A 23,517-nucleotide genomic window follows, 5' to 3' on the forward strand; every position below is an offset into this window, starting at 1 on the left:
TTACGGATGATTCATTTTAATTTTTAAATACGAATTTCCGGCTTAGGTTGTAGCAAAAATTTTTTTAAATAAAACGAGTGACTTAGTCGTGTAGACGATTTAATTACGCGTAAAATGAGTACCGACAACAATATATTGTGATAAATTATTTTAATCCGGGGTAAAATGGTTTTTTAGAACATTTTTGGATTTAAATATTTTTTATAGTAAAATGAGTGTCATTTTAGTGTAGATGGTAAAAATTCAAATAAAATGAGTACCAACGACTTATTTTAATTAATAGTTAATTAATTATTAATTATTTTTTTAAAAATATATTTTTTATTTTATTTAGCCTCCTATCGATGTGACTACTCATTTATCTTGGAATTACATAAGCTTTAAAAAAAACCAGTTAAAAAAAAAATAAAATTTTTTCTTCAAAAATTTTTTTAATCTACAAATATCGATGTCGGTACTCAAACTACAGGAAATTGTCTCACAAATTCCATGGTGTCGAAAAAAAATTCTAAATAGTTGATTAAAAAAAAATCTATCAACTAATCATCTCATGAGCTTTGACATAACCATCTAAATAATTTATTTCAGACAGATTAAATTTATCTAAAATAAAAATATATGTATCTAACATCACATAAAATGTCACATTCTCTAGCAGATGTCACGTAGCTTTAAATAATTTAAAAGTTAAATAAACAAGTATCCTGGGAGTTAAACGAGCGGTCGGGAAAGTTAGCCTCCGAGCCGTCGAGTCAATGAATAAATAAATAAATAAATAACTAAGTAAATAAATAAATGAACAAGCTTGTCGTCAATAATAAAACTAACAACTAAAACCAACTACACGTCTCACTTAAACACCGTTCTGCAGTAGACTAGGACTTTAACCATATCCCGGTTGTACATCCACCCCTACTCTCCTTCATGTTTTGCTCCTCCTCCAAACGTCACTTCCGTTTCATTCCTTTCCCCCCTTCCCCGCTTTCCTCATCGTCATTTTATTCCTCCCCGCTTATTCTATCCCGCGACTCACCCCCACCCGTGACTTCAACCCCAGAGTCCGCCGAGTACCGACTACAGACTCCGACCCCCCGTTCATGTTTCACCCTCCCCTTCCCCCTTGCGTCTCAACGCCCACGTATTTTTTTATTTTCGTTTCTTTTTTTTCCCTCTTTGTTTTTTTTTTTATTTTACAAACCGCCTAGAGCGACACTGTGACAACTCACATGTTGTTAACGAGAGAAACTACCCTCTATTCATTGTACATATATATATATATACATATATTAACATTAATGGAGATGTACTAAGCCGAGATGAGATTAAATATCATTTAGTTTTAATTTTAATTTTTCGAGTTGCGCTCACTTGGAATTTTATAACTTTTTTGTTTAATCAATTTTTTTTTCAACACTTGCTACTTGAAACTCTTATCTCAGCCTTTTATCTACTGTTCAATTGACTTTTCACTAGAGCAATAGTCTATCGGCCATTTTTACGCTCCCTCGAAACTTTCGCGGCAACTTTTTGTTTGAATCCACGGCACCGAGTGATGGGCTAATACTAAATTTTTTAATTACTCGGGTTGTAATGAACGAAGTTCCGTAAAAATCTTTTCAGGAAATTTTGGACAACATCTTTGAGTCATAAATGTTTGTTTTTTTAGTAACGGTGGAATTAAAAAAAAATTAATTAATTAATTAATGAAAAATTGAGCGGGAATTTAAAAAAAATTTTTTGAAATCTGGAATTAATTTTAAGGCTTTACAAAAATTATTTCTAGAAATTGAGGCACTGGGATTTTGTTTTCTAGACTTTAGAGTATAGATAAAAATTAAAATTAATTTGAATAAAAAAAAAAAATTGTTGACCTGAAATAATTTTTCATAGAATTTTTATGTCATTTTTCAATTATCACTTATCACACTCATGCTTCTTTTCCAGCCTCGAGCTATTGATCGAAAAAAAAATCCTAGAAATCGAACAATCGCGCTCGAGTAATTAGCAAAAGAACAAACGCACTCTTACTTTGACAGATAATTACTTTGTTAATTACTCCGGTTCTAATTATACCATTCCAATAAACTTTTTGTATTATCGATATCCAATTCGCTGAAGGAGTCAACCCAATTATCTATTTACTCCTATGTACTCATCGTAACAAAAAAAAATTAATTAATCCAATTTTCTAAATTAAAAAAACCACTTCCACCTTATGTCATACATTAATTAACTTTTCTACCTAATGAATGACTCATTAAAAATTTTCTGACTCCAGGGTCTTGTTTTTCAGACACTAAAGTATCCGGTAAAAATTTTTTATTTAATTTCATCATTTGCAGCCCCCGTAATAAAAACAAAACGAACCCAAAATTTGAAAAAATTTTTTTTGCCGCCAAAAATTCAAATAAAATAATACGAGTAGTTAATGAGTAATTATAAGATAATTACCTTAATATGAGGTTGACTGAGCAATTCCTGTAGTTCATGTAAATCACAGAGATCAATATTACGAAATTTTGATAATTCTAGTTCCCGCAATAATTCCTCGACTTCACGCAAGCGAATTGAGGCATCTGTTGGTGGCGGACGAGTTGGCGTTGGTATTTTTGTTTCAATTCTATCGTATAACTGTCAACAAATAATTTAATTGACTAATTAATTAATATAAAGAAAAAAAAAAAAAAAAAAAAATTCGTACCAATAAATTTGTAATTTTTATTAAATCGTAAAATAAATATGAATTATTTAAAAAAATAATGTCATTTAATTTCATTATTAATTAACTATCATTCAATTAAATGTAAATTTATTATTTATTTATTTATATGTTGATTAAATAGGAAATAAAAAATTTTATTAAAATTCTTGTGCATCTGGCGCTTTGAATAATGTTTTTATATTTTATCTACTTGTGTTTATTTGTTTTCTTTTTTATTTTAGAACACTGTCCTCTTGAATAAGATTGGATGCACGTAACATAAGGAATGGTAAATAGTGGAGCGCAAAAGCGCAAGCTCGGAAAAGATCGATTTTCCGCTGATTATTCAAATAATTTTATATTTTAGTTCTTTTTATACTGATTTGTTTATTTTTATGACCTCAAAGTTAATTATTGAGATTGCAGGAGATGATAGTTAGTTTTTTCGGAAAAAAAAAACAATTTTTTTTTGGTAAAAAAGAGGGGTATGGTCGTGTAGTGGGCGTGATTTCGCGTAAAATGAGTACCCACAAGCTCATACTACGAGCAAGTAGTAATTGATAAGTTTAATCAGGGGTAAAATGGTTTTCAAAATATTTTTTGAGTAAAAAATGTTTTCGAGGAAAGTGAGCGAAAGATTTTAGTTGTAGAGAAATTTCCTATAGAATGAGTACCAACAACAGTTTATTTCGTTTATTTTTTTTTTCTTGTTTGCTTGTTTAATTAATTATTTAAGAAATGGTAATTTTGCTTATGGACAAAACATATTGATGTGGGTATTCAAACTAACGGAAATTGTCTCAAAAATTCAGTGGTACCATTCGAAATAGTCTAAAAAAATTTTGTAAAGAAATAAAACTGATATTTACCTCCAATAGCCCGCGTAACCAATAATCATCAACAGCAGCAAGTACTTCAGCACGTGTAAGTCTCGCACTCTCTTGTAAAATCTCAATATCGTCTAAAGAATCGAGTATTTCATCTACAGCATCTAAAAAAAAAAAATAAAATAATAAAAATGAAAAAAAAAAAAAATAAGTAAATAAATTACAACGAACCTTTGGAAATAATATCATCATCACCCACATCTGAAAAACTATCACTTGAATTATCTAAATGCCACTTTGGTGAGTCAATGGCTTTTCTAACAGATTCCTTGAGCTTTCTTCTAGAATTAAATTTTTTCAATTCCTCGATTGTTTCACTTAAATGAATACGTGCAGCACCCTTGTCTCTATCCTAGAAATCAATTAAAAAAATTTTGAGTAAAAAGAAAAATTATTACTTGGAAAAAATAAAAAATGAATTTTTTTTCAATTCTTACTCTAAGCCACTTATGATTAAGAACTTCCTGTATCGTTATTCGATGATTAACATCAACTGTTAACATTCTCTCGATCAAATCTTTCGCCGGCTCGCTTATATAATCCCATATTGGTGATTCCATCTATAATTAATTAATAAATTAAACACTTTCCAATTTCCTCGGCTGATTACAATTTAAAATACCGGCTTACTATTGACTTTTCATGAAAATTTATGAGAACCTTTTTTACAGGAAATTTAATTCTCTACAAAAAAAGTCCCAATAAATTTTTACCTAAATCTAATATTTCAATCAGTATTTTAATTATAAACAAAAAAAATCTACTAGGATTAAATTTTTTTCTCAAATCTCGGTACTGAGTACTTGGAATTAAATTTCTAGATAAAGGATCAATTTCCCATGAAAATTTACAAGAACCTTTTCTATAGGAAATTTGATTCTCTACAAAAAAGTTCACAATAAATTTTTACCTAAATCTATTATTTCAATCAGAATTTCAATTATAAACAAAAAAAAATCTTATAGGATCAAATTTTTTTCTCAAATCCCGTTACTAAGTGTTTGGAATTAAATTTCGAGATGAAGGATCAATTTTCCGGAAAATTTATGAGAACCTTTTTAATAGGAAATTTAATTCTCTACAAAAAAGGTCACAATACATTTTTACCTAAATCTAATATTTCAATCAGCATTTTAATTATAAACAAAAAAAAATTTTCTAGGATCAATTTTTTTTCTCAAATCCCGGTACTGAGTACTGGGAATCAAATTTCTAGATAAAGGATAAATTTTCCGGAAAATCAAAATGATCCTTTTCTTTACAGGAAATTTAATTTTCTACAAAAAAGGTCTTTGCAAATTTTGATCCGAATCTAATATTTTAATTAAAAATAAAATTCAAAACTATTATTGTCAATAAAAAATTTATCAGTCGTATTGAGGGGTTCAAAATGAATATCAATTGCTTACTTGCACACGCCCTCGACATATTGCGTCTCTCAAACGATCACCAGATCCCAAAAACGGTAATGTGCCTGTCAACAAGACGTGCAATAAGACACCAGCAGCCCAAACGTCACCAGGTTTTCCGTACTGACGGCGTTGGATCACCTCCGGGGCCATGAAATGTCTGCATCCTACCCTTCCTAATTTTTTTAAATTTATGAAATGTTATTACAATTACTAATAATAATCATAATTATATATCAAGGGGTAATGAACGGTGTAATAGCAAAAAAATGTGCAGTAATTAACTTTTTAAATTTACTTATTATTCATGTGATGATTTAAAATTTCATAAAATTAAATCGGTTTATCAGGAAAATGATAGATACCTTTTTTGTAGAGAATTAAATTTACTATCAAAAAGTTCCTTATCATTTTTTTTGATAAACCTGATAAATCATTCAGGATTTTAATTTAAAAACTTAAAGGACTCGTAATAATTTTAAAAAATTAAGCGATTTGGAGTCAAGTACTTTAAATTGGAATTGTAATTAAACTATTGAATTTACATGAAAGGTCAACAGGACCTTTTTTAAAGAGAATTAAATTTCCTGTAAAAAAGGTCCTTATCACTTTTCTGATAAACCTGATAGATAATTCAGGATTTTAATTTAAAAACTTAAAGGACTCTTAATAATGTTTTAAAATTGAGTGATTTGGAGTTAAGTACTTTAAATTAAAATTGTAATTAAACTATTGAATTTACATAAAAGGTCAACAGGACCTTTTTTAAAGAGAATTAAATTTCCTATAAAAAAGGTCCTGATGACTTTTCATGTAAATTTAGTAGTTTAATTACAATTTGAATTTAAAATAAAAAATATTTTTTTATAATTAATTATTAGTGTTAATGATTAAATATCATTTCCATGCATTGGTACACAATAAAATGATTATTTTAAAGGTAATTGTAGAGTTTCTCATTTTTTGAGAAATGCAAAAGCTTTTTTTGTTTGCATCGGCAGGAATTTTTTTTTTTCTTTAAATAAAATAAATTTTTTTGATAAATAGACCAATGGAAAATAATATTGAATACTTTAATTAATTCTTTTAAGAATTGAAAAAAATTTTTTTTCATCAATACTCCAGAGTCTGGAGAACTATTCCAGTACCAAAATGTCAAAAGAAAATTTCTACTCTTGAAATTAACTCTAGTTCAAATTTTTTTTTTTTTTTTTTCAGTGAATTTTCAATACTCCAATATTTAATTGATTAATTTCTTTAATTAATTATTATTTTGAATCCAGGATCTTATTCTCCAGACTGTTATCTCTGAAAAAAAAAATTTAATCAAAACCCCCTAATTACAGGTCGAGTAATTAAGGTTTAATTTTTAATGTTCATACGTGCTATGAGTTAATAATAATAATAATATTAATTAATTAATAATTAACTATTAAAATGATTAATAAATTTTTTTTGCTGTGCTATAATAAAAAAGGAAACAAGCAAAAGCAGTAGCAAATAAATATCTGTGACTGCGTTAGTGAAAATAAAAAAATAAATAAATAAAGAATCTAATTAATTAATTAGAGGCATCGTGTAGCATGATCGGATGAATCCTCTGAAAGGTGAAGGTTTAATTCTGGTTGCTTTTCAATCAATTGTTAATAAATTAATAATTAATGCTGGATGTATTTATTTTTAATTTTTTTAATTGAATGTTTTCGATTTGATTTGATTTTTTTTCTTTTTTTGAATTGAACGCTTACCCTCGCTATCGGTCTTCAAGTACAGCTGCCCCTTCGGGCTCAGATACTGTCGATACTCGGTCGTGTAATTCTCTGCATTAATATTAAATCATTTTTTTTGTATACAGATTTTTTGTGTGTAGTTTTTTTTTGTTATTATAAAATAAAAATAAATTATTAATTAATAATAATAATTAAAAAAAAAATTTTTTTAGGCTTTTTGTTAATTACCGGAGTTTACATTGTTATTAATATCATTTTTTGTTTTTGGAAAAAAATTACCTGTGTTATTTGAGGAGGCTGGCAGTTGGGTCGCAACACAAAATCCGCGCAACTTGACGGGCGCAGAATTTTCTTTACCGGCTAGCAATGCACATTGTGGTTTAATATCTCGATGAATAATGTCATTTTCATGACAATACTTTAATGCCTCTAATATTTGTCTCATATAATGACTATAAAAAGATAAACAAAATTTTTTTATTATATTAGAAAATCAAATTTTTTTGTTTATGTGTGAATTTAAATTGGAAGTAAAATATTGAAAATATCAATTCGCGGATTAGGACCTTTCTTATAGGAAATTTAATTCTCTACAAAAAAGGTCTTCGCAACTTTTTCCGTAAATTCAATATTTTAATCACAATTAAAATTTTTAAATTCTCAATTAAAAATGTTTGAATTTAAATTGTAAGTAAAATATTGAAGATTTCAATTTGCGGATAAGGACCTTTTTTATAGGAAATTTAATTCTCTACAAAAAAGGCCTCTATAACTTTGCTCGTAAATACAATATTTTAATCACAATTCAAATTTTTAAATTATCGATTGAAAATGTTTGAATTTAAATTGTAAGTAAAATATTGAAGATATCAATTCGCGGATAAGGACCTTTCTTATAGGAAATTTAATTCTCTACAAAAAAGGTCTTTATGACTTTTCCCGTAAATTTAATATTTTAACCACAATTGAAATTTTAAAATTCGTAATTAAAAATATTTTTAACTATGAACTTTAAAAAAAAAAAAATATATTCAATAGCACCCTTTGCATCTTTTATTCATCTAACACAGATCATATATACGTCATATAAATAAAAATAAAAATAGTTGGACACGAGTGAATAAAGTTTAATCAATAAGTTAACAAATATTAAAAAAAAAAAAAACCGATTGAATAGTCCGATGTCTAGTTCTCGCTCTCTCCCAGACAATTATTTTTTTTTCCTTGTTTGCATTACTCATTACAGTAATTAAAATTAGATAAATTACCTAGCTACAGCCTCACTGTACACGAATCCAGCAGTTGCACGTCTAACAACTTCGAAACAAAGGTCTGAACCATCCATACTAAAATAATAAAATTAATTCGTGATTTAATTAATTAACAATAATAAAAATAATGATCGACTTACTATTCGAACACCATGTAGAGCATCCCTTCGGAACTGTAAGTTTCTAACAATTCCACAATATGTGGATGCTTTAACATGTGACATATTGTTGCCTCTCTTTTCAAATCTAAAAAGAAATTTTTTTTAATTAATAAATTAAAAATTGTAATTAATTTATTTAATTACGTACCAGCGGTGCTTAAACCAGGACTTGATGTAAATTTAGCTACGTCGACTATTTTCACACCAAATATTTGTCCTGTTTGTCTTAATACACATTTTCTTACTAAACTGAATGGTCCCCTGTAAATATTTAAAATTTATAAGGTTTTTAATACTTAAAATTTAAATATAAATTAAACTATTAGAGATATGGTAAAAATATCTCAAAGTAAAATTGTAGAGAATTAAATTTTCTACAAAAAAGTTCCTTATCATTTTTTTTTTATCCTAATAGTTTGATCGGTAATAAATTTTAAAGTAAAAATTTTTTTTTTAAATCGTTTTTTCAAATCTTTATATCCAATACTTCCAATTACAGCTTAATTTTTAGATTTACATAAAAAGTAATAAGCACCTTTTTTATAGAAAATGAAGTTTCCGATAAAAAATGTCCTTATATTTTTTTTTCATAAATCTGCTAGTTCGAGTGATAATAAATAAATTATAAAAAATTTTAACTAAACGTGGGCCAAAATAAATTTTTTATCAAAAAATTTATCAGTACTGATAATTGATAATAACAACAAATATATGTTAGTGATAATATTATTCAAGGTATGGAGAAAATCACGCCTAGGTCGATAGCATTAAATAAAATTGAAAAGTCCCCACGTGCTCTTTGAACGTCAGTACACTTTTTTATATTTATTTATAGAGATATATATATGAGTTTGCTTGGAGAGTTAAAAAGTCTTAAGTTAACGGTTTGTAAAAATGTTTGGCCTTATTTTGCTTATGCTCTTACGTTCTACTTTAACAAGTACACGTACTATCAATGGTGAGTACTTAGAAAGCTTTCGGCTTAAAATTGATTTTTTCTTTTTTATTTTCAACATTTTTTATCTAGCTCTGAATTCGTGTTCAATTAATATTAATTACAAGCATGGAGATTTCGCTAAACCACAGCCGCTGATTTTGACTAGAAATAATTCAACCAGTTTTTTGTATCCGCAACGTAAAGATCGGCTGGATGTTTTTACGATGGATAAAATTATTTTGGCGTGTCCAGGTAAAAAAATTAAACTAACAAAGTTTTCAGAAAGTCCACGAAATTCTGCGTTAAATGAGTATTCACATCAATAAATTTTAATAAAGTCCTTGGTATTTAATTCAACTGTCAATTCATTGTTCTGAAAATTTTATTTTTTAAATATATTGAGTTAATAATTTTTATCGTAGATGGAGAAAAAAAAATAGGAATTTCTCATAAGTGTGAATGTAGCAGACATCAGACAAATTTAAAATTATTCACAAGTAGAGTAAATAATTAAAAAAAAAATATTTCGAAAAAATGCACTTAATAATTTTTAAATTTTTTAAATGCGCATTTTTAAAAATTTTATTTTAATAATGATTTACTCTATTTATTAATAATTTTAAATTTGTCTGATGTCTGCTACATTCTCACTCATAATTTCTCCAATTTTGCTTAAGGGAACTTCCTTTGTTAGCGTTGTAAGTTTTACTATGTCAACAAATAAATTGTAATTATGTCACAACGAAAATTTTGCTTTGTTACGTACGGATTAATTCTGTCGACAATGTAAATTTTTCTATACCAACATTGGAAATAACTGTGTAATATAAGAACAAATAGTTATTTTTACTATGTCAACGTAGGAATACTTCTTATGTTAACAGACGAGTTTTTTCTTTGTCAACCTAGGAAAAATTCCTATGTCAATATAGAAGAAATTACTCAGGAATTTCAGGAATGTTAACAGAGGAATTTTTCTATATCTACATGGAAATTTTTCTAATGGTAATATAGAAGACATCCCTATAATATGTGGGTAAGATTTCTATAAAATATCGTTAGATTCTCGTTTTTTTCTAGCGAAATTTCCTACGTTGATAGAGCAAAACTTGCTGCGTCAACAATGGAATTTCCCTTAAGCAAAATTGGAAAAATTCCCATTCTTTTCTCTCCGTGCAAAATAAATATCATATTATTTAAGACGGCTAAATTCTGCGTAAAATGAGTACCAACATCGATATATTTTGATAAAGTCATTTGTCGCTTTAATTATTAATTAAAATTTTCAAATTAATTTCGTTATTTCATACACATCCAAAAGTATTGTTGTGAGTACTCTTTTTACTCGCCATCGCACTCTCTACACCAATCAACTATTTCATGAACAAATTTCATGAAATTACTTCCTGATGCTTAATATCAATTAACTCTACTAAAAATAAATTACTAAGACAAAAAACTAATTATCACCAAATGTCTTAATTAAATTTTTAATTACAGGTAAAAATAATTATCTCAAGGGCATAGATAATACTACCAGCAGGACGTCAATAGAATTAACATGTATTCATAAAAAATATTTTTTCAATTTCTCAGAATTTAATTTAAAAAATATTTCATGTAATTATTTTCCCAAGCACGTGGCTCGTAAAACGGGATCTAATTGTTATAACAACAATACTCATATAGAAATAGGATTTCTTTTAACAGACGTAAATAATAACGATGAATTTTTGCGTACAATCGAGGTGTGTTTCAATGATACCCGACACTGGACTTATTTCACTCACTACAAGCTGACAAATAAAATCGGCAACTTACAATCGGAATTTCCGCGACCGCGACGGTGGGCCAGCAGCAATTTTTCATCAAATTACAACCTGGAAAAATTCTACAAAGTCTCAACACAAGTTGCGAGCTTTGAACTATTATTGGGCTCAAAAAAATTAGTCAGCAAATTTGTCGCAGTAAATTCGACCCGATTTTTATCAAGGGGCCACATGGTAGCAAAGAGTGACTTTGTCTACGGGAATGAGCAGCGATCGACCTTCTGGTACCTCAATGCTGCTCCTCAGTGGCAGAGTTTCAATGGCGGAAATTGGAACACTTTGGAAAATAATATCAGGACATTTGCTAGCAAACGCGGACTTAATCTTGAAGTGTACACTGGAGTACACGATCAGATGGAAATTGTTATAGAGGAAGATGATAAAAATCAAGTGCCGGTTTTTTTATTTGCCAATGAGACTGTCCGAGTGCTGGAAGTTCCCAGATTTTATTGGAAAATAATTTACCAGCCGGAAATTAGAAAAGGAACAGCTTTCATTGGTTTAAATGATCCGTATAGAAAATCCGTTACTCAGGATATGTTTATTTGCAGAGACGTCTCTGAGGATATGGACATAAAATGGCTCAAGTGGAATAAAAAATCTTTGACTAAGGGTATTTCTTATGTGTGCGATGTCAATGAGTTGAGAAAAGTTGTAGCTTCGATACCTGAATTTCCTGTCGAGGGAATTTTAGTGTAATCACTTTTTTTCTACTTAATTTTTCATCAAGACGATTATTTAATTTTTAATGAAAATATGGTAATTTTTAATCTGTGATAAATTTTTTATAATTTTTTAGTCTCATGTTAAAATAAAAATTTGAAAATCCCGCCAATTATTTAAAAAATTATTTCTTTAATAATTTAAAAATACGAGAATTTTAAAATTAAAACTTCTTTGAAATTAAATAATAATCAAACTTTTAATTATCGATACTCTAAAAGTTTGAAAAAAAAAATACTCCGATTAAATAATTCTACAATTATTTTTAGAAAATTTATTTCCCTGTTTAATTAAATTTAAATACTAAAAATTAAAATTCTCGGTTTCTTTAACATTCGTAATCCTTAAAACACTCAATTCATAAGATCTAAAAAAATTTTTTAAAAAATATCTTCATAAATACACAATTTATAAAAAAAATGAACATGACCTTTTTTATCAAAAATTTAATTTTCTACAAAATTGTTCCTGTGACTTTTTCCTTTAATCTGCATATTTCATGAGATATTTAAAAAAAACCGCAATTGTATCGAAAAATGAACTCTGATCGTCCTGAGGCACGTGTTCTTTTTACTTAAAATGAAAAAATCAAATTCCCCACGTATTTTTTTGCTAAAAAGAAGCTTTTAATGGGGCGACTAAGAAAATTTAATTTTTAACGACAACCCTATTGACTATTAATTACATTCTAACAAATTGTGGCCTTAAATTTAATAAGAAGTCAAAAAAATTTTTTTGTATCGCTTTGTAGGCTATTTTGATGACACGGTGGGTTATATTACATATATAAATTTTTGGAGCAATGATATTTTTTAAACCTACTCTACTTACTATAATATATTACTGCGAAATTATATAAAAAAATCATGATACCGAAGTTAGCCGACATCTAATAATTTTTGGATTTTTTTTAAAACATTTAATTATAAAAAAAAAAATTGTACCTATAGTTATTTAAATTTTCTACACGTGCATATTTTTATTTTTTTTCTGTAATTGATTTGTTGAAACAACAGTCAGAAAATTTTTTGATTGTCTGTCAATTTCAGGATAAAAAAATCCACTATGAGGACAAGTACAATAATTAGATTTCCAAGGAATCAACTTAAAAAATAAAATCCATCCAATAATTATTCCATAGAAACAAAATAACAATCGTCCTCACCCTCATCAGCTCAACTCTTAACCCAATTACCCACCCGCTTTTCAATATCAAAACTCGATCCTCCAATTAAAACCCCGTCTACAATTCAAATCCAATACCTTATCCAAAAACCACAGGCATACAAGCTAATTACCAGACAATTCAACCAATGCACCATCCACCCAATGAACCACCACCAGAACCATCACCATCACCAACATAACCCAATCAGCCTATTGTCTTCCACCCACTCCCACTCCTATAAAACAATCTTATTAAATAATCCTGTTCTCTACCAACTCATCTCATAAACTTATCACCCGCACACACTATATATATACATATATGTATGAATATATAAATACCAAACAATGTATATGATATCAGTATATGTACTCACTTGCCAATAACTTCTCCCAGCTCGTAAACATCATCGAAGAGCACTTCGTCATCCGCCATTGTGACAAGACACACTCACTAAAATTAATACCAGAGTTTAAATTTAATATTCACCCGCCAAACTCATAAACAATTCAAATTATTTATTATTACCCCTACTACTATTTATTATTATTATTTAATTATTATTACTATTATTTAATATTATTATTACTTTACAATCACGTGTCAACTTGTGTGACTAGAACGTCACTTTCAAACCCACATATATTCCCCAATATATATATATATATATATATATATATATATATATAAATATGTATATATATATATATATATTTAGAGCCGTGACACAAGATATCGTACAATTTTCACGTCACCGGTCGCCACATTAATATAACCTCCCAACAAATAACACTTGATATATATTATATATATATATAAACAAATTTATAAATAAATCTAATCACTTAATTAATTAATTAATTAACTAGCCATCAATTAATAAACTTTTAATTAATTCAAATAAAAACAATGATAATAAAATTCACTAGACATTTAAATGGCTTTTAGCCCTTTACTTTAGTTTTCATTTCACTTCCGGTCATATTTATTATGTTTTAAATACATAATATATATATTTATTTTTGTTATTGACTAGAACACGAATTGAATAAGAGGACGACTGATTATTTGTCTAGTTTGTTGGCTACTGAGGAGTGAGGGGTTAATTTATATATATGTATATATATGTATATACATGTATATATGTTGGAATAGTAGGTAGAGACGTTTAAGAATTGCCCGTGCAGGTTACCGAGGCAAAACTGGTGCTCGAGAGGACGAGCGACTGCGTCGAAGCCGCCTCCACGTCTCTGTCTCTGACCTCGAGCTTCCACGGGCGTGGCGATCTCATGCTGGTTAATTAACATATTTTATATATTTATATATTTATTTATTATTATTACTATTATTATATAGTAATTTTTGATTATTTGTTTTCAAAAATTTATTTTTCGCGGAATTTTTTTAAAGGCTGAAGGTGGGAATTAATTTTGAAAGATTTAATTTCATTAGAGATGGAGGGGTGGATTTATTTTTAGGAATGTGGGCGGGGTGTTTTTTCTTTCAACCGATCAACTCTTATCGCTTGTTAATAATAATCAATTATATGAGTTATCATGCGGATAATTAGATGTTATTTTTATAAAATACTTTTTAATATCAAGACTTTTTTATTTGAATTTCGCGGGGTTTTGTTACAACGCTGCGGTAATTTTTTTTATAAGCTAATTAAATATATACATTTTTTAACAATTAATTTTTATTATTAATATGATAGTAATTACGTTATTGTTATAATTATTTTAATTTTATAATTTTCCCGCCAAATTCAAATCCGGAAAACAAAGATTTGTTTATTTGTTAAATATATAACAAACTATAAATTTAAGAAAAAAATTTTTCGAAGAAAAGTTGTAGGAAATTAAATTTGTTACAAAAAAGGTTTCATCGTTTTGATGTAATTTTGATATTTTTAAAGTTATCAATAAAATATATAAAGGCCAAATTATTGTAGAAATTGTTTAATTTTTTTTATTACTTCAAGTTGCAATAACATTGGAGTTATTAAATTAAAAACAAAAATGTACTAAAATCTATTTTGTAGAAAATTTAATGAGCTATTAAATTGCTTATATTCATATTTTTATTAGTATATTCAAATGTTAATTTTGATTACCTTTGAATTGATGTGAAGATTAAAGTTTTTGATGATAATGAAAAATAATGATTAATATGAACTGATAATTCTATAAATAAATATTTACAATTGAAATTCAAATCATGTAATGTAAATATTTCCCGCGCTTTAGTAATTTAAATGCTACGCGGGGGCCATGTGAGGGGGCCAGAGCCATTGTCCAAAAGACATTTGTTCGATGCGAAATCTCCGAGATGCGACAAGTTGTCGAGTAGACAATCTCGTCGAAAAGAAATGTCTATGACTAAACCAAAAGTTTAAAACTTCAAATCTGTAACAGTATAAATTTACGAAACAGAAAATTATCGAAAGAAAATTGTAAAATATAAATCACATCGAAATATGATTTATATAAAATAATTAGTAATAGAATAATAAATACTTGAATTGAAATAAATGAAAACAATCATTGTCATCGAAACATAGAGTATATATAAAGTTTTATTATCTAAAGATCGATTAAGTTCTACATTACCAACTTCCGTGGACAGTCAATAACACCAAAAACTATAATACCGACGACAGTTAATTGTACTCTTTATTGTTAGCAAAAAACGAAATCTGTTTTGAAAACAGATTGCTGTAATTAAAAAATAACTAATTAATTAAACTTGTAAATTAATTGTGTAAGTTTATTTTACATTTATAATTTAAAGATTAACCCTGGTACACTGTAAATAAATTTTTTTTTTGTTTTTTTTTTAGTTGCGATTTCATGTGTTTTAAAATAATATCATATATGAAACTAATTGATTTGTTTAAATAATGAAAAAATTTAATTAGATTTATGGAGAAAATAATTTTTATTATAACAATTTCTATCGCATAAGAAATGATCAATACAAAATTCTGTAGATATTTTTTATTCTCAATAAATCAGATACATAAAAAAATTGAACATTAAAAATTATTATAAAAATGCTTTTAAGTTAACATTTTTCAAGACCAAATGAATTCGTTCTTATAATTAAACATAATTAAAAAATGTAAATTAAATATTAAATTTGAAAACATAGTTAGTTGACTTTAAATAAAAGTAAGTTTAAGCAAGCGGAAAAAATCCTCGCTGGAAGACAGCTGGCTCATCACAAAATGGACAGTGTACATCGATATCTTCATTAACAGCAGCTGCTGCTCTTTCTTCAGAGCAAGGTACACACATTTTTATGTGCAAGCACGGAAAACAAACAATTTTTACTGAGTTAATATTACATAATTCACATGTCATTAATGGAATATTGATTTGTGGATCAACTCTGAAGTTCCCTTGACGAAGCTCTGACGGCAAGTTACAAAAAGGACACAAGAGAGGTCTGTGATTTATTCTTGCTTGCTCCTGAGTGTTATTGGCACACTCAGTGCACATTTGTATGTGAAGACATGGTAAGCAGACAACAGTAACAGGATCATCATAGCAGATTGTACATATCATTTCAATAGCTTCAACCATAGGTTCTACTGTAAATATAAGGATAAAAGTAATTAGTGACTTGATAAATTTAATGCTTACATGTGAAATTTTTAATTCTTACCATTATTTGTTTCATTAACAAGCAGTTGCTGTTCTATTAAAAATTCAGCATTGTGAAGTAAATTGTTAAAATATTCTGTTTGGATTGGCATTACAGCGTTTAAAAATTCCAAAGGTGAAATTCTATTATCATTAACAGCACTCCACTGTTTCCGCAATAAAAGTCGTTGGACACAAAGCGCGCTGATACCAGGAAATTTAATGGTAGCACATGGTTGGCGTACAATTTTGATTACGTCTAATGCTGCTGCATTTATAAATTGGACATAACTTCCTGAAAAATTAAAACCACATACTTTAATATTTATTCTAAATTAGACACATGTAAATTCAACTTTAATTAGTTTTACATACTTAAAAAACTCCAGATTGTTGGGTTTCGATTTCTCAGTCGATATTGTAACTCGCGAGTGAATAAAACGGAAATGTTGTTGACTCCTTTTAGGCTTTGAAATAATGACAGTCTATTTGGGGTGACACCGTCAATCCATTCAGTTTGCAAGTAATTAATAAACGGTTGTAACTGGTGAAGCCAATTCGGTGGAAGAGATTGAGTCAAACTCGTCAATGCTGCAGAAGTATGATTCTCTGGCAAAAGAATAAGTCCCATACATTTTTTTAGAAACTCTTGAACTTCAATGGCATTAGTGTCAAGTTCCAGATTCAAAGCTTTTTGAAAAATAATCTATAAAAATTAAAAAAAAAAATCTCGTAAAATAACAATACTTATGAATGTAAAATTATGAAATATAATATATCTAAGTTTACGTACACGACAATAACTATGATAAGTTCCCAGAATTACGCTATTAGGAAATTCATGCTCAAAGTACAGCTTCAAATCAAAATCAGTAAAGATCGTAAGTGGCGCATTTCTAATATATTGATGATGTATAATATTCAAAACAGCGGCACACACTGCTGGAGTCCTTCGAGACCATAATATGGTAACAATTGGAAATACCTAATAAAAATTACACATAATCCATTTTTAATTTAGGCAGACAACAATTTAAAATAAAGATTCTCCAATGAAAATTAGATGTTTTGATAGTTCAAGCAACAAAAAAATATGTATAATATATATAATATAGAGGTAAATAATTTATATTAATAAAGAGATGAAATCAAATGAAGAAAAGAAGTAGTAATTTGTAGAAATAAGACACGTCATATTTATACATACATGACCATTCACTTCTGCTAAGATGTAAGTGAGTAACTGAGCATTGTTAAATTCCGGCACAACTGAAGCTGTTGAGCTTGTATGAATGACAGTGAAATTTATTGACTGAATGAAATCAGGATCTCCGATAATTAATGCATCATTACCTACGTAGTTTAACTGAATTGAATTCATATTTGTGTATCTTTTTAATGAACCAAACGCTGCACTGTACATAACATTTATCAAATCCGAATATGATTGGGGATCAGGTAGATCCATTCTGTCACGAGCATTTGACATCAGTCTACACACCATTCGGTATGTTTGCTTTCCATCTCGATTAGGATGACTACAATCATATTTAAAATCAGAAAATATAGCTTACGTATATCAATAATTTTTTTTATTTCTAACTTACTGTTCCAAAACAGTATTATAAACTGTTTTTAATGGCAGGAATGAAGCCTGAGCACCACGAATAAGGTCTCGCTGGAATTGCAGGCGATCTTCTTCATCTTCATCACGGCCGTGGCAATGTGCTCTGGTGAGGATGATTGGGTGGTCTAAAAATTTTGTACCCCGAGCTCGACATCGTTGAGTTACAATTGCTCGACATCTTAAGTATCTGCAAAAATATTTCAATAATTTAGTAAATTTTTTTTTTTTCAGCTTTAATTAAATTCGTACAAGATAATAATTGAATTAATGTTTTTATTTTTATTTATTTTTTGGAATTAAATCAAAGAGTATTACCTTAAATCGTCGACCACTCTTTCGACGAAATACGAGAAGCCACCTTCTCTAATTACATTTGACATTTTTTTAATTTGTGTTACTTTGAAGTAACTATGATAAAATTAAAAATTTCTGAGTTTTCAATTATTATATAATTTTTGAATATTAAAAGATTCAGTAGTTATTACTATTCAAACAAAAGGGTTATTACTATTATTGAAAATCGAACCGATCTTAGTGACGCCTCACAATAAAAGAACGCTCTGAGCTAATTTTCAAAATGGTGAATTAAAAAACAATTGACAATCGTTAACCCCCCTATATTATTATAGAAGAATCAAATTTAAAAAATTTGCATTTTCGATATATCGATTGAACGAATCTCGATTCTATTGTTGGAAAGACAGGAAATTTCAATGGTTTGAGTGCTTCTGTAGCGGCTAGATAGAAATTACGAGATTTCAGTGTCAATGAATGAAGTACTGAAGACGTTCCTCATATATTTTATATATTTTAATTTTAAACAAGTTAAAGTTATTTTTATATAAAATTTTAGGTATATTTATTGTGGCTGAAGTATCCATGTGATTTTAAATACTCTACAATGTTCCAATTCGGACCTATTAATCATCAATCATCACCTCCTATATTTGACGATGGTTATTGTTACGTACGTTCTTCCTCATCTGATGGCCTCGTGTAAGCTTTGATTTTGATTTTATTATTAGTGATGTATTTATGAATTGCATTATAGTTATTGTAGGTTATATAAATAAATTATTTATGTCATGATCAACTTAATTTATTCAATGATTATATACATATATATATTTGTATAGGTATGTTAAGTGCCACGAAAAAAAGAAGAGTAATTGTCGAGCTCGAGGATCCACAAACGGAGGACCAGTTACATTAACTAAAGGTCACAATCATGTCAGAAATTATGATACTCAGTTTATTTACAATTTCATGTTTGAGCTCTATAGAACTGTGTCTACGAGCCTTCGTAATTTACGTTTAATTTACGATGATGTAAGCGTGAGGTATGTGAAGAAAATTATTGTGATAATTTTTTACCTTTGTGTATAGATTTATTTACGTTCCCAACAAAGAATTTTATAGTAGTCTACTCAATCAAATTTGGGACTACCCTTTATTTTTAAACTTAATTACAACATTATAGAAAATTTTATGTGAATATATATATATATATCTGATAATAATAATATCTGATTTTATAATGACTACAAACTTATAACAATTAGTTGTTTTACCTTTACATTTTAAGCCCAATATTTTTACGATTGCAATTTTGATTAATTATTGAATCAATATAAAAGTATGAAAGTGTTTGAGTGATTTTAATTTAAAAAAAATAACTACTAATTTAAATTAATTCAAAATAAAAGACTAAAATTTATATTTTAAAATAAATATTTTTTCAACTAATTTTTGTCTTCTGCACAATAAATACTTTGTATAATTGTTAAACCTAAGTTATTTTTTATGTTTTATTTATAGACATGCTCGTGCATCTATATTGGTACCATTTGTTGTAATCGTAAAAACAATGCGAAGCTGGCGCAAAAACAATTGTCCTCCATCTCCAAAGTCGCTTGAAGAATATGTTTTACTATTAAATTCGGCTCGCTGGAAAAATTTTTTTATACCCAACGGCAGCAATATTACTGTTACTCATGTACATGGAACAGACGGATCACAAGCAGTTGTCTTTGTGGACTCTAATCTACTGCTTAATTTTCAAACTGTAGATCTTTATGTAGATGCCACATATAAAGTATGTCCACGTGAGCCAAGTAAAAAAATTTATCAATTTTTCACTATAATGGCCTCTCTTAACGATACGGTAAATGAGTATGATTATATATTTGTATTACGTGAGTGCAATTAATCTCCAGACATTTTTATTTGATTTATATTTTAAAGGTGCTTCCAGTAGCTTGGAGTTTTATGTCAAATAAAAGTAAACCTTGTTATGCTGCAGTAATTAACCATTTCGTTCAGTTAACACCACATTTACGGGTATTATCGATAACGTCTGACTTTGAAATCGGACTTTTAAAAGTATTTAGGGATTTTTACCCTAATGCCATTAGTCATGGTTGCTACTTTCATTATGTTCAGGTAATAATTTATCATATGATATGATCATTACCAGCATTATTACTATTATAATTTTTGTTTTTACGTCAATAATGTTAATTATTCTAATTATTATTGATATTCTTGTTGTTGTTAAATAATAACAGTAATGATAATACATAAATTAAAGTATATATACAAAATCATTAGTTAAAATTAATCATAAAAATTTCTGTTAATATTTATAAATTATGTTACCGTGGTATTGAAGATCATTTTTTTCACGTGTATGATAAAATTTCAGGCACTGATGAAGAAAGCGAAAAAAATTGGATTGCTAGAAAAATTGAGGGAATGGGAAGATGGAAAAGAATATTTTAGAAAGCTGATTGGTTTAGCTTTTCTTCCTGCAAACCAAATTCAACAAGCATTCGATTATTTAAACGATCTGTATGCTGTGTTCCTCCCACACTTTCAAACATTTTTGACTTATTATAAATCCTATTGGATAAATAATATTAAACCTGAAAACTTCACTATTTATAATATTTTAAATAGGACTAATAACTTTGTAGAATCATATAATCGACGTTTAAAAGATAAATTCGGAATTCATCCTCGTATATGGCAATTTACAGGTACGTTATGAACCGATTTTTTTTTTCCGCTATATATAGTTATAACAAATAAATATTCGTATTTCAGAATTGTTGATTAACCACTATACAATAACTAAAAATGAAGTCGAGTCATTGAAAATTTCTCAGCTAGTTCGACGCTCTCAACGACCGCATACTTTATTCAAAAATGATATAATTTTGAAAGCATGGGAATTATATAACTGCAATGCTCTTGATGTTGAACATTTTCTACAATGTATTAGTCATATAGTCCCTGTACTGGAAAATGGAAACTTAATCAATAGTGCTGCTGAAGTTAATAATTATATCAATATCCCGTTAAAAAAATTTAGTAAGTGGGTAAAAATTCATTCGTGACAATTAGTAAAAATATAGAAATAAAAGTATTTCAATTAATTGTACATTTGATTTGTAGTTGCAGTGAATGGAGAATCATATATTGCAATAAACGAAGATCAGCTTGAAAACGGTGGGGATTTGATAATTTATTCATTATAAAAATGTTAACATAAAAGCATTTTTATAATAATTTTTTAATGTTCAATTTTTTTATGTATCTGATTTATTGAGAATAAAAAATATCTACAGAATTTTGTATTGATCATTTCTTATGCGATAGAAATTGTTATAATAAAAATTATTTTCTCCATAAATCTAATTAAATTTTTTCATTATTTAAACAAATCAATTAGTTTCATATATGATATTATTTTAAAACACATGAAATCGCAACTAAAAAAAAAACAAAAAAAAAATTTATTTACAGTGTACCAGGGTTAATCTTTAAATTATAAATGTAAAATAAACTTACACAATTAATTTACAAGTTTAATTAATTAGTTATTTTTTAATTACAGCAATCTGTTTTCAAAACAGATTTCGTTTTTTGCTAACAATAAAGAGTACAATTAACTGTCGTCGGTATTATAGTTTTTGGTGTTATTGACTGTCCACGGAAGTTGGTAATGTAGAACTTAATCGATCTTTAGATAATAAAACTTTATATATACTCTATGTTTCGATGACAATAATTGTTTTCATTTATTTCAATTCAAGTATTTATTATTCTATTACTAATTATTTTACATAAATCATATTTCGATATGATTTATATTTTACAATTTTCTTTCGATAATTTTCTGTTTCGTAAATTTATACTGTTACAGATTTGAAGTTTTAAACTTTTGGTTTAGTCATAGACATTTCTTTTCGACGAGATTGTCTACTCGACAACTTGTCGCATCTCGGAGATTTCGCATCGAACGAATGTCTTTTGGACAATGGCTCTGGCCCCCCCATGTGAGAGATCCGAACGGAAATGTAGCCAACGCAACAATGCAAGCAAGTTTTAAAGCAAACTTGGACCATAACAAAATATCCCTAATGGCCATTTTAGCTTGAAATTGACAGTAATTTGACATTGAAATTGCCTGAAATTGGCTTCCCGAATTTACTGACAATTTGACAGCAAAAGTTATAAAGAAAAATTTGCGCTTAATTTTTGCTCAATTTAGAGGTAACTTTTTACCAGAAAAAAAAAGACTGTAATGTTCATTCTTACCACTTCAGAAGATAACTAAATTTATACTTTAAAATGTCTACAGTTTGAGGGTAAAAAAATACTTAACACAATTTTTCAAGTCAAATTAACAATAAATTGATGTTAAAATTTGCCTGAAAATTGATGTCAAATTGTACAGCAAGTTGTACCCGAATAACACAGTTTGCTTAAGCAAAAGTTCACTTATAAAAGTTTCCTTGAATTTTTTCTCGAATTTCCGTCAACTTCGGGCTTTTCCGTTTTTGACGACAATTTATATACAACTCGTTATACAATTTGACGTAAATTTTCTACCCGAATTAGAATGCAAATTCACTTTAAGAGTTGACTAAAAAAAACTTTTCGTCAATTTTCGGGTAAAGTTTTATATCAATTTATTGTTAATTTGACTTGGAAAATTGTAAAGTATTTTTTTACGCTCAAATTGTAAACATTTTATATTTATGTAGTCTAAATTTGCTTATCTTCTGAAATGGTAAGAATGAACATTACCGACTTTTTTTTTTTCGTAAAAAGTTTTCTCTAAATTGAAGAAAAATTAACCGCAAATTTTTCTTTTCAACTTTTGCCGTGAAATTTTCAGCAAATTCGGGCAGCAGATTTCAGGTAACATCAACATCAAATTACTGTCAATTTCAAGCTAAAGTGGTTATTGGGACTGTCAGTAAATGACGTTAAGTTGATTGAAAGTTTCACTTCAAATTGACGGCAAGATTTTCTGTTAAATTGCATTCAGATGACGGCAGTAGATTAGCATCAACTTGCACGCAAGTATTATCCAGCCAAGGCTTGCCAGAAACTTGTCGTTAAGTTCGCCGTAAATGT

At 27.9% G+C, this 23,517-nt stretch overlaps 4 protein-coding genes across 13 annotated transcripts in view; 2 read left to right on the forward strand and 2 right to left on the reverse strand.

Annotated features, from left to right (window-relative positions):
- The window catches only part of LOC130678284 (peripheral plasma membrane protein CASK), a 33,424-nt gene extending 19,906 nt beyond the window's left edge, over positions 1-13,518 (reverse strand). For 2 of the 8 annotated variants that reach the window (XM_057485422.1, XM_057485423.1), the window contains exons 1-11: positions 13,193-13,466; positions 8,308-8,420; positions 8,139-8,244; positions 7,996-8,073; positions 7,007-7,179; positions 6,746-6,817; positions 4,998-5,173; positions 4,026-4,148; positions 3,760-3,940; positions 3,571-3,692; positions 2,452-2,631 (exon numbers count right to left, since the gene is read on the reverse strand). In XM_057485422.1, the coding sequence (XP_057341405.1) occupies positions 2,452-2,631; positions 3,571-3,692; positions 3,760-3,940; positions 4,026-4,148; positions 4,998-5,173; positions 6,746-6,817; positions 7,007-7,179; positions 7,996-8,073; positions 8,139-8,244; positions 8,308-8,420; positions 13,193-13,251 (1,383 nt within the window). In that variant the 5' untranslated portion in view covers positions 13,252-13,466. Of the gene's footprint in view, positions 1-2,451; positions 2,632-3,570; positions 3,693-3,759; positions 3,941-4,025; positions 4,149-4,997; positions 5,174-6,745; positions 6,818-7,006; positions 7,180-7,995; positions 8,074-8,138; positions 8,245-8,307; positions 8,421-13,192 lie in introns of all 8 variants that reach the window. The other 6 variants (XM_057485421.1, XM_057485420.1, XM_057485425.1 and 3 more) reach the window with 6 other exon arrangements.
- On the forward strand, positions 8,738-11,752 carry LOC130678285 (uncharacterized). Its single transcript, XM_057485428.1, has 3 exons — positions 8,738-9,117; positions 9,187-9,348; positions 10,597-11,752. Exons 1-3 carry the CDS (start codon positions 9,054-9,056, stop codon positions 11,622-11,624), a joined length of 1,254 nt encoding a protein of 417 aa, XP_057341411.1. The 5' UTR covers positions 8,738-9,053; the 3' UTR covers positions 11,625-11,752.
- Positions 13,519-15,902: 2,384 nt separating the features above from the next.
- LOC130670098 (uncharacterized) overlaps positions 15,903-23,517 on the reverse strand; it is a 38,540-nt gene continuing 30,925 nt past the window's right edge. Inside the window, exons 3-8 of the mRNA XM_057473301.1 lie at positions 18,071-18,277; positions 17,671-18,001; positions 17,257-17,448; positions 16,839-17,169; positions 16,486-16,758; positions 15,903-16,411 (exon numbers count right to left, since the gene is read on the reverse strand). Coding sequence (XP_057329284.1) covers positions 15,996-16,411; positions 16,486-16,758; positions 16,839-17,169; positions 17,257-17,448; positions 17,671-17,967 — 1,509 coding nt within the window. The 5' untranslated portion in view covers positions 17,968-18,001; positions 18,071-18,277 and the 3' untranslated portion in view covers positions 15,903-15,995. The remainder of the gene's footprint in view (positions 16,412-16,485; positions 16,759-16,838; positions 17,170-17,256; positions 17,449-17,670; positions 18,002-18,070; positions 18,278-23,517) is intronic.
- LOC130670083 (uncharacterized) lies at positions 18,639-21,771 on the forward strand. 3 transcript variants are annotated; one of them, XM_057473265.1, is made up of 8 exons: positions 18,639-18,866; positions 18,944-19,086; positions 19,227-19,430; positions 19,909-20,254; positions 20,335-20,532; positions 20,795-21,128; positions 21,196-21,466; positions 21,547-21,771. In XM_057473265.1, exons 1-8 carry the CDS (start codon positions 18,858-18,860, stop codon positions 21,593-21,595), a joined length of 1,554 nt encoding a protein of 517 aa, XP_057329248.1. In that variant the 5' UTR covers positions 18,639-18,857; the 3' UTR covers positions 21,596-21,771. The 3 variants fall into 3 exon arrangements, with proteins under 3 accessions (XP_057329248.1, XP_057329252.1, XP_057329243.1); XM_057473269.1 differs by having other exon boundaries at positions 21,196-21,470; positions 21,547-21,607; XM_057473260.1 differs by having other exon boundaries at positions 18,640-18,866; positions 21,196-21,462.

Source organism: Microplitis mediator, chromosome 1, assembly GCF_029852145.1.
Source record: "Microplitis mediator isolate UGA2020A chromosome 1, iyMicMedi2.1, whole genome shotgun sequence".
In the NCBI taxonomy this organism is placed as follows: Eukaryota; Metazoa; Arthropoda; class Insecta; order Hymenoptera; family Braconidae; genus Microplitis; species Microplitis mediator.